The sequence below is a fragment of the Hemitrygon akajei genome, chromosome 15, assembly GCF_048418815.1.
Source record: "Hemitrygon akajei chromosome 15, sHemAka1.3, whole genome shotgun sequence".
NCBI lineage: Eukaryota > Metazoa > Chordata > Chondrichthyes > Myliobatiformes > Dasyatidae > Hemitrygon > Hemitrygon akajei.
In genome coordinates, this window is record NC_133138.1 from 60,952,682 (window position 1) to 60,966,877 (window position 14,196).

A 14,196-nucleotide genomic window follows, 5' to 3' on the forward strand; every position below is an offset into this window, starting at 1 on the left:
TGTTAATATTCTCATTACAATCAATCATAGTTCTAGATGTAGCATTTTTGATAAATGTATTTGCCATTAGCCTTTGCCATTTCTGATAGTTTTCATATCATTGAAATACTTAAAGCTGCACCTTTCTAAATTTAATATAGTGATGATGTCATTCAAATTAAACGTGTTTGCTAGTGTGTTGCAAATATGCTATGAAGACATTGAAATACACTACATAGGACTTGCGTTCTCATTGCACTTTCCTCCCTGTCATTCATTTTTAATTGTAACTATGTTGATATTCTTGCCCATTTTAATATATTTAAGTCCACAATTTCTGATCTTAAATTCACCAGTCCCTCAGCTCAGTGTTCAATATTTATGAAGCTGACAGTGATATTTATAGAAAACAGTGACAGAAAATGCTGGAAATATGCAGCTTGTCAGGCAACATTTATTGAAAAAGAACAAAGTTAGCATTTAATCTCAAATACCCTTCTGGACTTTCCCACTTCTAACATGATATTCAGCCTGAAATATTAACTTTGATTTTTTTTTCTCTTTTTACAGATGCAGCCTGGCCTGTTCAGTGTTTCTAGCACTTTCTATTTTATTTTTTACATATCTAGCATCTGCAATTTAATTCATTTATTTTCACTGATTTAGTTAAAAGTTGTTTAGCTTTTTCTTTAAAACCTTTCTTAATTAGTTCTGATAATTATAACAGTTTACTTTTGACCATACATCATTGCACATGAAATTGTTGGGATTTTATGCCAAAAACACCATTGCCAGAATAAGTAACTTAGAATGGTGCATGCACTATGAAGAAGCACAGATTTGAAAAAGGGATTTTGATATTCATTTGAGGAGGTAGCAAAGCTGGATAATAGATTAGCTGTCACTGTCCTGCTCACTAGATGAGATTCAGTTCGGTAAAGAAGATGTAATTCAGCTCCCTTGTTTAATGTAGAATGGCATAAACAACCACAGTCACACAAACTGAGCCTTTACTTAATAGGTTGTGGGTCCAGATTTCATCATTGGTTATGACACCAACATAATTTTTGCTTTTAAAATGCAATTGTGCCTCTGAATTTTCCTTTGTGTGAGGATTTTAAAGTGTGGTTATTGCAATGGTCAACAGTAAGCATATTTTTGAAACACGTAAAAATCAGATGCATAATACATAAATTGAAGAATGTAAATTTTATGGTTTGCAGAAACATATTAAATCTAATGGATCCTTTAGGAAAAATAAGCTTTTAAAAACCTGAACAGTGCTATCCTAATTCCTTGCCGCAAAATCTACAGTAATTTGAAAAACTAGTATTAAAAGTTATATTGCAGTTTAACTACCTCAATGTTTGTTTTATATTTTATCATATTCTATTACACATTATAGACCACACCTGTTTCTGATTGAAGTAATGTACAACAGATGGTTAATTGCACATCTCCTCCTGCCAACACGAATATTCATTTCTTGTGATGATTGAATGTAAAATAAGAAATTATGTAGTATACAGCCTCTTGTATCAAGTGTTCCATCAATTTTTCCACTGTAAAAACATTAAATTGATTTCCTGCAAAACTTTAGATTAAAACACACACAAAAATATTTTTAATTACCAGACTCAATGTGCTGATGAAAGCTTCAGGTTATACATTACCACAGATTTTTTAAAAGGATTGTTTGTTCTGTTAACTTTATTATAAATACAAAGAAAGATTTCATGTTTTTTTAATGTATGAAACTCATCTTTGTTTTGTTGGGACAAGTCCAAATGTTAACTATTTGTAACCTTTATTTTCTCAGTACAAAAACAGGAAATTGAGCAGGTTTGTAATTTGATTGTTCATTCAGTAGCATAAATGCCTTAACTCAGAATAGCAACATAGAACATTTCCAATTTGCACAAACTTTGGCTTGTTACTTTCATAAAAGTTTCAAAGATTCAAACCTGAGCAGTTTATTATATTCAGGGAATTGTGACAGTGCAGCACTGCGCAGCTGGCAAAGTTATTGAATTAGCAATATCTCAGAAATTTTACTCAGAATTAAACTTCAAACTGGGAAATGATTTTGCTTTATATTCAGTCCAGGGCTGTGTGTATCAAATGCATTGAATTGCTCACCTCTGGTTGCCCTTGAGAAGTCCTTCCTGAACTTCTGCAGTCCTTGAGGTGTGGCTTCACCAAAAAAAGTTGTAAGGGAGCGAGGTCCAGGATCTTGAATTATTGGTGATCAAGGAATGGTGATATATTTCCAAGTCAAGATTATGTGCAGCTTGGACAGCAACTTCCTGGTGGTGGTATTCCCATCCTGTTGCTACCCTTGTCCTTTTAGCTCACAGAGAACATAGGTGTGGAAGGTGCTGTGTCGGAGTTTTGGGGAGCTGCTGCAATGCATTCTGCAGTTAGTACAAGCTGATGCTACTGTGCATCAGTGATGGAGTGAGTGAGTAATAGTACAACTCACAACACTGCCTTTAGTCATGCCACTTTGAAAACTTTGGCACAAATAACAGTAAGGGAGAAAACTGCGGTAAGTTGGCCTCTTATTGAATCTTTTCTCCTATATGGACTTCCATGGCAGTCATTCATTGTCCTGTTGCATTGGACAGATCGGTCTTAATGATCTCAGGATGCATCTGTAGCTAGCAGTCAGGAGTTCCCCGAACCCACCTTTAAATTTAGGGGGCTCTCCAGCTCCAATGATTTTTAGCCATTGATTCAACAATGTGCTGATCTTCAGGGCATTCACACTTCTGTGTTTCCAGTTTCAACCCCAGTTTCATTGTCACGTTTGGAAATGTCAAGTTTACTTTTAATGCAGAGTCTCACGAGGAGAGGTGTCACTCCCGAATAAAGAACACCATTCAAGGAACCTTGGTCAGGGTCATTTGAATTAGGAAGGATAAGTAGGTATGCTTTCCTGACCCTCTCCTGGTAATATGAGGGAAATACTAATTGGAATGTTTTTCAACTGATGATGTTTGAAGGATCGATACTTTTCCTTCACATCCTCTTGACCAAAACGTTTTACTTCATTCAGAATGGTTGTTAAATTCATATATTTCATGGTAAGCAAAATACTTTAGAAAATCAAGGGAAGAAATCTGTTACTGATAACTTGTCAGGGGAACTACCATAGAGCATTTTGTAATGATGGGAGGAAAACTCCTGCTCCTCTGAGCCCACGCAATGTTAAAATTTGAGCTGTTAGGCTCCCTTCTACTTGAACATCTGACTTAATCACTCAGAGCTGAACCCTGAAGAATCTATGAACAGTTATTAAGGAATGAGGCAAATGATAATTCCCCAGCATGCCACATTTCCACTTAGATGAGAGCCTCTACATATTTCCTCATCATTAGAGTTCCATGATACAATGATCAACTGCAACCCTTCTTGTAATTATTTCAATTTTTTCAATTTGATCAATGACTGATCACTGAAACTATCTTTCTGAATATGAATACCAGGAATATTTTTGAACTTTGCTTCCATGTCCAAGTATGTTTTTTGAGAGAATTTTAAAAGATGGCAAATATGGCAACTAAAATGAAAACGAAAAGATAAAAAGGTTAGAAAAAAAATGAAAATGGAGTAGATATCTTAAGAAAGAGAAAGAGATGGTGCTAGAAATGAAAGAGTAAAGAATGAGGATCTGATGTTTATAAATGCCATTAATTCTCAGACCTTGTATCGGTCTTTATCTGTTAATATAATAGTGATCAAATGATTTCTTATGTAAAATTAACTCTTAATGTACCATTACTGTTTGTTCTATGCCACATTGCAGAAGCTGAATACAAAATGAGCTGGCCCAGTTACATCAAGAAATTTAATTCAATAAATATAGAGGTCTGATTTTATTTCTCACTTGGAAACAACATCAAATAAATAGCCTTTTCCATATTTCACAGTGCTTCATGTACAATGAACTACAGTTAATTTGATAAATTGGTTTATCATCGTCACATATACGAAAACTTGTCCTGCGTGCTCTCCATACATGTCATTTCAATACAACAGTGTATTGAGGTTGCACTATTGAAAACAATAACTAAATGTAGAATGAAGTGTTACACTTACAGAGAAAGTGCAGTGCAAGTAGACATTAAGGCCATAATGAGGAAGACTGTGAAATAAGAATCAGGTTTATTATCACCGGTATGTGACGTGAAATGTGTTAACTTAGCAGCAGCAGTTCAATGCAATTCATAACCTAGCAGAGAAGAAAAGATAATAATAATAATAATAATAATAATAAATCAAATTAAAAAATAATAATTAATAAGTAAATAAATTATGGTATAAGTATATTGAATAGATTTTTTTTAATGTACAAAAGCAGAAATATTGTATATTTAAAAAAAAGTGAGGTAGCATCCAAAGATTCAATGTCCATTTAGGAATCGGATGGCAGAGGGGAAGAAACTGCTTCTGAATCACTGAGTGTGTGCATTCCAGCTTCTGTACCTCCTACCTGATGGTAACAGTGAGAAAAGGGCATGCCCTGGGTGCTGGAGGTCCTAAATAATGGGAGCTGCCTGAAGATGTCCTGTATGCTTTGTAGGCTAGTACTCAAGATGGAGCTGACTAGATTTACAACCTTCTGCAGCTTCTTTCGGCCCTGTGCAGTAGCCCCTCCATACCAGAAAGTAATACAGTACATTCCACAGTACAACTATAGAAGTTTTTGAGTGTATTTGTTGACATACCAATCTCTTCAAACTCCTAATAAAGTATAGCCATAGACTAAGAGTCCATGCTATCCTACATTGAATGGGAACCATTCAATATTCTTATAACAATGGAGTAGCAACTATTCTTGAGCCTGATGGTACATGCTTTCAGGATTTTATATCTTCTGCCCAAGATGGGAGGGGTCAGTAGCTATATAAAGCCAAGATGAATCTGGATAGGATGTTTTCTCTGGTGCAGTAATTAAAATTAATGAGGGCCAAATCGTCATGCCAAATTTCTTTATACTCCTAAGGAAGTAGAGGTGCAGGTAAGCTTCCTTGGCCATGGCATCTACTTGGTTGAACTACGACAAGCTATTGGTGATATTCACTCCTCAGAGCATGAAGCTTTCAACCCTCTTGATATCAGCACTGTTGAAGTAAACAGTAACTTGTGCACTGTCTTCCTTTTTGAAGTCAATGACCAGCCCTTTTGATTTGCTGACGTTGACAGAAATGTCATTATCATGACATCAAATGCAACCAGACATGAAGGCTGAAGGGTGATATGACAGAGTTATATAAAATTATGATAGGCATAGATAACGTGGAAGAGCAGTGTCTGTTTCCCATGGTAGAGATGTCTAAAACTACAGAGCAAATGTTTAAGGAAGAGGGAGCAGGTTTGAAGGGGATCTGAGGGATACATTTTTCACACATGGAGTATTTGGTATCTGGAATGAGTTGCCAAAGGAGATGATGAAGGCAGGAATAGTAACATCTAGGAGGTACCTGGTCAAGTATTTAAATAAGCAGAAATTACATTAATGCAGGCAATTGAGATTAATGCAAATAGACATGACGATTGGCATAGATGCATGGGCCAAAGGGCCTATTTCTGTGCTATACAATTCTGTGACTCGATGACAGTAGTCATTTTGGAGACAACCCAATCATATAAAGAAGCAAAGGTGAGTAACTAATGAGATTAGTTTCCCATGACTTTGATTCATCAAGCACTACCCTATTTCTCAAATAGTATTATCCGCTGAATACGATCTCTGACAAGATAATGTTCCTTAAGCACACGTTAAGACATTGGTTTTGATTCAGTTTTAAAGTATTGGAGGAGGATCTTGATTTTGCTACATTGTTAAAGAGGAAAGAGTGCATTGTCTGCTCATTTTATATTTGACCAAGAAATTAATTCAATTATTGATCTGGTTGCCAATTCACTAAATCTTCACTACTGCCCATTACTCAAAATCCAAAGCAGAACCCTAAAATATTGCTTTCCTACTTTAGAATAATCATGGTATCATAATCAGCCCAAAGTAAAACAAAAGCCATGTAAACTAATTTGTCTTAAATATTCTTTCAATTTAATTAAATAATTGTATTATTTGTATTTTTGTTCTTAACCAATATCAGTTTATGATAACAAATAATCCTGGTAAAACATATATCACATTTTGCTGGGTCAAGTAACCATTTTCATTTCCTTTCCCCAATGTTGGTATTGTTTGGAGATCTGAAATGTCACTGCTGGGATTTTACACTACACAAAGGTTCATTTTCTTCAAATGAATTAAAGCAGGAATAAGCCACTTGTCTTCTCAGACCTGCCCTACCATTAATAGAATCCCAACTTTGATTATAACTCCAACTCCTTTCACCACTTGCTTATTAAGACTATTTCACTCTACCTTAAAGGTATTCAAAGAATCTGGTTCCACACAATGTATTAAGGAAGTCAGTTTAATTGAATTAAAGTATTTGTATGCACACCTCAGGATCAACTACACAATTACAAGATATCAATAAACTACTTTACAATGTATAACATTGAATTCATCACTTTCAGTGAGACTACAGTGACTTCTTGATGCTCTTATGTTTGTTAACTGCTTGACCAGGCTGCAGTGCTTAAGGATTGCTTTATTCCAATATAATATGATTCATTCTCTTTATATATAGCATGATTGTGCTTTATGCAAAACCAGTATTTTAAATTATTGATTTTAGTATTATTGACTTTCAGTCAACATCAATCATCTATTTCTAGGCCTTAGCTTGTTTCTGATTTGAATTACCTCCAGTAACAGAGCCTTAGCTGCCAAGATCTTAAATTCCGGAATTTCTCCCACTCTCAAAACTGACTTCATTTTTCCCTCTCCAAAATCTACCATTTGACTAATTTTTTGGTCAAATGCTATATATATTCTTATATGGCTGAATGTAAAATTCCTCTATTTATGGTCCTGTAAAGTAACCTGAGTCATACTATAGACATAGTATCTTAGACATAGCACATAGATCTTTTGCAAACACAAAATGCTGGAAATATGTGTCAAGTCAGGCAGTATCTGTGGAGGCACAATGTTAACATTTTATTAAATCTGTAGGAATTCAGTTCACTTTATTTATTAAATTCAAATAAGTTTCATCTGCAGTTCTGTGACACAACATGCGTTCTATATTGCTGAACTCAGTGTCAGGGGAATGCCAAATATGGGGGAAACTCGGCTCCTCACTCTTTTGCCATATGCACGATGAGTGGTTTCTGTTTTAATAGACAATAGACAGTAGCTGCAGGAGTAGGCCGTTCGGCCCTTCTAGCCAGCACCGCCATTCACTGTGATCATGGCTGATTGTACACAATCAGTATCCCATTCCTGCCCTCTCCCTATATCCCTTGACCCCGCTATCTATAAGAGCTCTATCTAACTCTCTCTTGAATGCATCCAGAGACTTGGCCTCCACTGCCTTCTGGGGCAGAGCATTCCACATATCCACCACTCTCTGGTTGAAAAAGTTTTTCCACATCTCTGTTCTAAATGGCCTACCCCTTATTCTTAAACTGTGGCCTCTAGTTCTGGACTCGCCCATCAGCGGGAACATGCTTCCTGCCTCCAGTGTGTCCAATCCCTTAATAATCTTATCTGTTTTCTGTCTTGTCTCCCACAAATTGTTGAGTAAACTCAGTTTCCCCTAGCCTCACCCTCTCAGAAATATTCTCCTTGTCCTATCCATTACCCCCTGACTCCCCCACCCCAGCACTCAAACCCACCTTAAATCTAATTTGTTTCCTCATTCTCCCCGTTTTGATGAAGGGTCTCCGACCGGAAAAGTTGCCATTGATTTCTTTCCACAGATGCTGCTTGACCTGCTGAGCCTTTCCGCCGTCTTTTGTTTTCGTTGCATGTTCTATAACCCATGCCGAATGTGTCCCAGAGACTTACTCGATTGAAACGGTTTTATGAATCATTCCGAGGGAATGATGTAGTCTTTGCGCTAAACCTGCCACAGATTCAGCTTTATGATTACGGAACAAATGTATGTGTGTTTGTAAGGCGGGAAGTTCCCTTTGACAGAAGCAACAGCGATGTGGGTTCTGCAGCTGTAGATAGATGAACAGCAGGCTTGTACAGTGGTTGGGCTCTCGAAGCGATGCGCTCGTAGGATTGGGAGTTATTGCGGAACTGACTGCACGGGTCTGATCGCTTCAGTGCGGTGGGAACCGATGACGGGAGATGGGCAGCGCCGTTGCCAGGATCATTATAGATTGCAATCGGAAGTAGTTGACTTTTAATAAGTCGGGGAGCAGTGGGTTGGCGAGGCGACGCCTGTGTGTGTCTCAGCGTGGCCATTTCCACTGTGCGCGCTTCCAGAGATCAGCCTGGGTTGGTGCTGCCAGATCAGGAGCAGCACACACGACCAGCTTCCAAGTGTCCAGATTTCCTTTGTGTGCACGGCAGGCGGTGCTTTGGAAATTCCCCTCCGAGTCTCAAACCTTCCTGCTTCTCTGTTCTTCCAAAGCCACAGTCAACTCGCTTTCACGAGTAGATGGACCTTTTGAAGCCAAGGGTAGAGATAACAAGCCCAGTTACATTCAGACAGAAAGCCCTCCGCTCTGCCTTGCTTTAAATGAAAGGAAGTGATGGGTAACAGTGCTCAGAAAACACATGCAGGTAGGAATCTCTCGCTCGCTCTCTCTCCGCCGCCTTCTTCTCTCTCTCTCTCTCTCTCTCTTTCCTGTACACTATGGATTTTTACAGCTTCTCCCGAAAGCAAGCTGAGAACGGCTACATGGCTTCTGATCTAAATCACGTTTCCCTTGTCAATAAAGTGCATTTTGGATTTTTGTGTTTGGTGCCGGTTCAGCCTGGTTATTTCAGCGGGTTGTGCAGCTTTCACCAAACGTGTGGATTTCCGAGTCTCAGTTTACAGTGCCGAGGCTGGCGGACAAGGTTTCTTTTTTGTCTTTGACGAGGATTGGAGTGGGTGGGTAGGGGAGATGGTCTTCCAAAGCAAGCCCCAATTTCGATGCGTTCTGTGTGCCCAAGATTGGTGGAAGCTCCGCTGCTTGGGTTCTCACTGTCCCCGTCCCCCCCCCCCCTCCCTCCCCCCACCGTCGCCCCTTGGGCTTCAGAGCTGGTTAACATTGGTTCTTATCGCGATCTCCACGGGCAGTCAGCTCCGAACCACTTGCGCCCTTTGGGTGTTGGGTGGGAAATTATTTGCGTTCGGTGGAGCGGTTGATCATAACAACATAGTGATTTATAGGCACAATAACCTAGGGCTCTCAAATGTACCTTATTAGTCTGACCGCGATTTGAGTCCTGATTCTCATAAAGGCAGTGACCTTATTAGATCAATGACTGCACACTAGATATTCAAATCTCTTTCGGATTGTCGCATCCGATCCTATGTCACAGTAAGCAATTATAAATTGACCTAGAAGACTCTTCCTGGTTTAACCAGTTATAAATATAAAGATATGTGGTCTTACTAGAGCGATTTTTGTATTAAAAGCAGCGCGCGGCGGAAGAAATAGGATGCGAGAATCCAGTTCCCAGAGCTGTCAAATGCTTTCGAAAAAAAATAGATTTAGCGCTGCCTGTGGACTAAGCTCCGTGTGACCGTTAAAGATCTACTATCTTTAGTTACAACCAACTGCTGCATCCGCCCTTCAGCTGTCCGAGGAGAGTATGTCTTTCAGTTAATGGGCGTTTCATTGAATTGAGCTTTAAAAGTTCCCAACAGGTGAAGGAACAATGTGACAGTTGCTCCTGGTTACCATCACTTCCATTCGCAATGCTCCCTGTGCAAGAATGGCATGAGGTTTCTTCTTTTTTTGTCAAAGTCTAAGCGTTAAATATCAACGCAGAAACCACTGCCTGCATCTCCTAATGTACAGATGTAGGAAACAATAGTATTAGAAGCTGTCACGTTCATGTTGAATGCAGTAATGTGTGAGGTATGGTATGTCAACCATTCCATAGAGTATTCGTTTGCAGTGTTTGGGAGAAAAAAAAAGGCACGACATGCCTTTTAATTCAAGAACTACACTCTCGAAAGACATCAAATTGAATATTTGTGTATGCTGTCTTTAAAGCTGTTCATTGGAGTTAAACAGTGATATGGCGAGGACGTGCCCTAGAGGATGTCGAACGTTGTTTCTATTTAAGGGGATGATACAGTCAACACGTGCTCCATAGGAGCTTCTGGCGCTGGGGGTTTAGAACCGCTGTTGTTGTGTTGCATTGTTCGAAATTGTTGTGTGTGTGTGCGCCTTTAATTATGTTTTGAATCATAAAGCAAACGGTTTAACGGAATGTACCACAAACGCAAATGTGTGTGAAGGCAGCTTAAATTTTGAATTTAACCCTTGTAAGAAAGTGACTACCTGTATTTTATAGCCTTCCGAGTGTCAGTTACATTTCAATTTTTTTTAGTTGGAAAGTGAAACTCCATATAGACCAAACATTCAGTAGAATATTTTGACGCAGCAATATGGATTATTTTGACATGCTTCCAACACTATTTCAGATAATAAAAACCAACAACCCATTATTACAATCAGTAATTTAAGTAGCTCCTCCTTGGAAGTGGTATTAGGGGAATGGTAGGCACAACCTGCACAACATTGAACAGGTAGTGGGCGGAGTTCAGTACAACTGGAACCTGATGGCCTCAACAGAATGGAAATGATGAGAGTAATGGATAATACAATGGTCTGTTTGCAGAGTGGAACTGAATGGCAAAATCGGAGGCCCAGGCTAGTCAGACAAACCCTGCTTAGTTTGCAAAAAAATCTTATCCAAACTTAATTTAATTGTGGCCTCAGCTGCTCACTTTAGGGGACATTTATATGGCTGATTTGGAGTCATGATCAGGGATAATAAGAAGGCGTTTTAACTCCGGGCTAGAATGATGAATTGACATTGAGGTCTCTGAATTTATTTATTTAGAATGCTGGATGAGAATGTGGCAATGAAGGGGGCTCCTGGAACAAAAAGACAGTATTTTATTTAAAAATTAGTCTTATTATGCCTTATTCCCTATCTAAAGATGGCTGGTGGAGAAAACAAATTTACCTACAGTATATATTCTCTTCAGTAGTTGATTGCTGCCCTTCACTTGTCTACCCAATGACCTGTGGAAATTTTGATTATGTTTGCCTTTACTGGAACTTCCATTGCTATGAACATTATATAAATTCCTGGCAATGTTTTTGTACTAATGGGAAGTGCCCCAGTTTTCTGGTCACTCATACAAAAACCTCTTAACTCTTATTTGTAAATCTTATTCAGATACTTTCCATGGCTTCAATATCCTTTTTAAAATAGTGAAAATAACCATGAAGTTTATAAAATGAGCAAAATATATATTATTTTTTTAAATGTTATTAAAAATATTTTGAAGTGTTTTTATATGTTTCCTCATCTTTTATTTTGTAATGTCTGGCAACAGATTCACATCCACCCATCATAAGATTATATCCTCAGATATATTCAGTTTCAAGAGAATAAAAGTAAATGCACCGCCTTAAAAATTCTATTGAAAAATTTAATTTCAGCAATAATAACTCAACAGAAGAACAAGCCTAAATCTTAAAAAAATAGCACAAATGCCAAGAATGCCCACAAATAAAATTCGAGGACCAACAGGATTAACACTTAACTTACATATATCTTTGGGTTTGCTTAATCTTTTTCTTGGGCCTTTAGCTCCCAGTGGACCATAGGCCATTGATGTCCTCCCATCTCCATTATTCTCTGTTCTGAGCCAGTTTCTTGAGGGTGGGCAAGGAGTGTCCCATTGTCTAATTTCAGCCTTGATGTCTCTCCTCTGCATGTTCTTTGGGCATTATTTTTCTCTTTCCTTGGGGATTCCATTTTAATGTCTGCCTTGTGATGTTGTTGGTTGACCTCTTCAAGGTGCAGCCAATCCACCTGCATTTCCTTTTGCTTATTTGTATCTCTGTATTCCTGGTTGCTGTTTTCCACAGTGTCTAGCTGGTTACTAAACATCCATTTGATGTTTAGGATCCTTCTCAGGCACTGGTTGATGAAAGCCTGCAGTTTTTGTAGTGTCTTTGTTGTTCTCCTGGTTTCAGCGCCATATAGGAGCACTGTTTTAACATTTTTGATGAAGATTTTGATTTTGGTTTTCCTTGTTATGACTTCCTTCAAGATGTTCAAAACTACTGTGACCTTGCTGATCTTGGCTTTGACATCCTCATCTGTTCCACCATATATATTCACAATGCTTCCAAGGCAGACAATGCAAGTCTCTTCTTGTATCTCTCATCTCTGTGGATCTATTGCTGATGCAGTTTATCCTCATCACTTTTCTTTTATCTACATTTGGTCTTAGACCCAGCATGGTGGAATTAGCAGTCAAGAGTGCTGATTTCTCTTGCATCTGTTGGTTGGGGCTACACAGGAGGGTGAAGTCATTGCAAACTCTGGGACATCGAGTTGCTACCACATAGTGCACTGGTTTCCATTTCATTTTTCACTTGTTGTATGCTTCATAAACCTGTCTATTGCTAACAGGAACTGGAAAGGAGACATCAAACATCCCTGCTTCACCCCAGTGTTGACATTGAAGCTTTCTGACAGTTTTCCCACATGTATGACTTTGCATGACATGTTGTGTAGGGGTTCCTGATGACATTGGTATTCCATAGTGTTTCATAAGTTTCCATAGGGTGTTTCTGTCTAAGCTATTGGAGGCTTTCTTGTAGTCAATGATGTTGACGTAGAGAGAATTATTCCAATCGAGTAACTGTTCTATGAGGGTTGTTTAATGGTATCTGTAAAATTATGAAGTTCTTTACTCAGATAAGTAATGAGAAGATGGCATAGAAATGTTCCTAATGCTGGAATATCAGCTGCCCTTACATCTTCACCACCAGCCCAGCCATCTCTGATATGGGGTGTCATTCATTGTTTTCTGCTTAGTGAAGAAGCTAAATATCACTGTTTAGATCAATTGAGGTAAATGTCATTAGAAGACTAACAAGTAAGAAATACGAGTAAGAGTAAACCTAAATGCTCTTTCCATATTCTCTGCCATTCATCAAGTTCATGGCTGATCATTGACTTCAGAATTCGGCACTGCCTACGATAATCCTTGATCCAGAGATCTTCCAATATTTCCTGTGAATGGTCGGAATCATACTGGTGGCCAAATGTGCAAGGTGAGCTGCTTCAATAACTATATCCCAACACAACTCACATCTACAATAATGAAGTGCTTCGAGAGGTTAGCTGTAGCCAGACTAGAATTTACTCCTGTCTAATGAGTGCTTGGACCCATTGCACTTCACCTATTGCCACAACAGGTCTACAATAGACACAATCTCACTGGCTCTCCACTCTAGTTTGGAGCACCTGGACAACAGCAAAATATATGCCAGGCTTCTGTTTATCAATTACAGTTCCATCCTCCCTGACTATCAATTACCAAGCTACTAAACCAGGACCCGTGTGCCACCTTCTGCAGTTGGATCCTCAACTTCTTCATCAGGAGCACACAGTCAGTATGGATCTGTGATAACATCTTCTCTTCACTATCGATTGATACAGATTATACCTAGCTCACTTCTGTACTCTCTTTACACTCATGACTGTGTGGGTAAGCACAGTTCAAACCCCATGTATAAATATGCAAATGCCACTACTGTTGTTGGTAAAATCTTAGATAATGACGAGGAGATGTTTACTGCAGGGGTGAGATGGATCAGCTGGTTGAGTAGTGTTGCAACAAGAACAACACAAGACTAAGGAATTAATTGTGGACTTCCGGAAGGGGAAGTCAGGAGAGCACACACCAATCCACATTGAGGGGCTGGTGGTGGTAAATCAAGCTCCTTGGTGTCAGCATCTCAGAGAATCTGTCTTGGGTCCATCACATTGGCGCAGTCCCATAAAAGGCACACCAGTGGCTCTACTTCATTAGGAATTTGAGGAGAACTGGTATGTCACCAAAGACTCCTGCAAATTTCAGCCTAAGTTTGTGGAGAGCTTTCTGACTGGTTGCATCACAACCTAATATGGAGGTGCCAATGCACATGATCGTAAGCAGTGCAGAGGGTTGTAGACTCAGCCAGCTCCATCATGGGCATAGCCCTCCCGACTATTGAGGATATTTTAAGAAGGAGACATAAATGCTTAAGGACCCTCACAATTTGGGACCTACCCTCTTCTAGTTACTACCATCAGGCAGGAGA

General features: G+C 38.9%; 1 protein-coding gene across 1 annotated transcript in view; it reads left to right on the top strand.

The window, feature by feature from the left end:
* The first annotated feature begins 7,891 nt into the window (after positions 1-7,891).
* Positions 7,892-14,196, top strand: part of neurl1b (neuralized E3 ubiquitin protein ligase 1B) — a 62,539-nt gene continuing 56,234 nt past the window's right edge. The window contains exon 1 of the mRNA XM_073067662.1: positions 7,892-8,644. Within this exon, the coding sequence (XP_072923763.1) occupies positions 8,614-8,644 (31 nt within the window). The 5' untranslated portion in view covers positions 7,892-8,613. The remainder of the gene's footprint in view (positions 8,645-14,196) is intronic.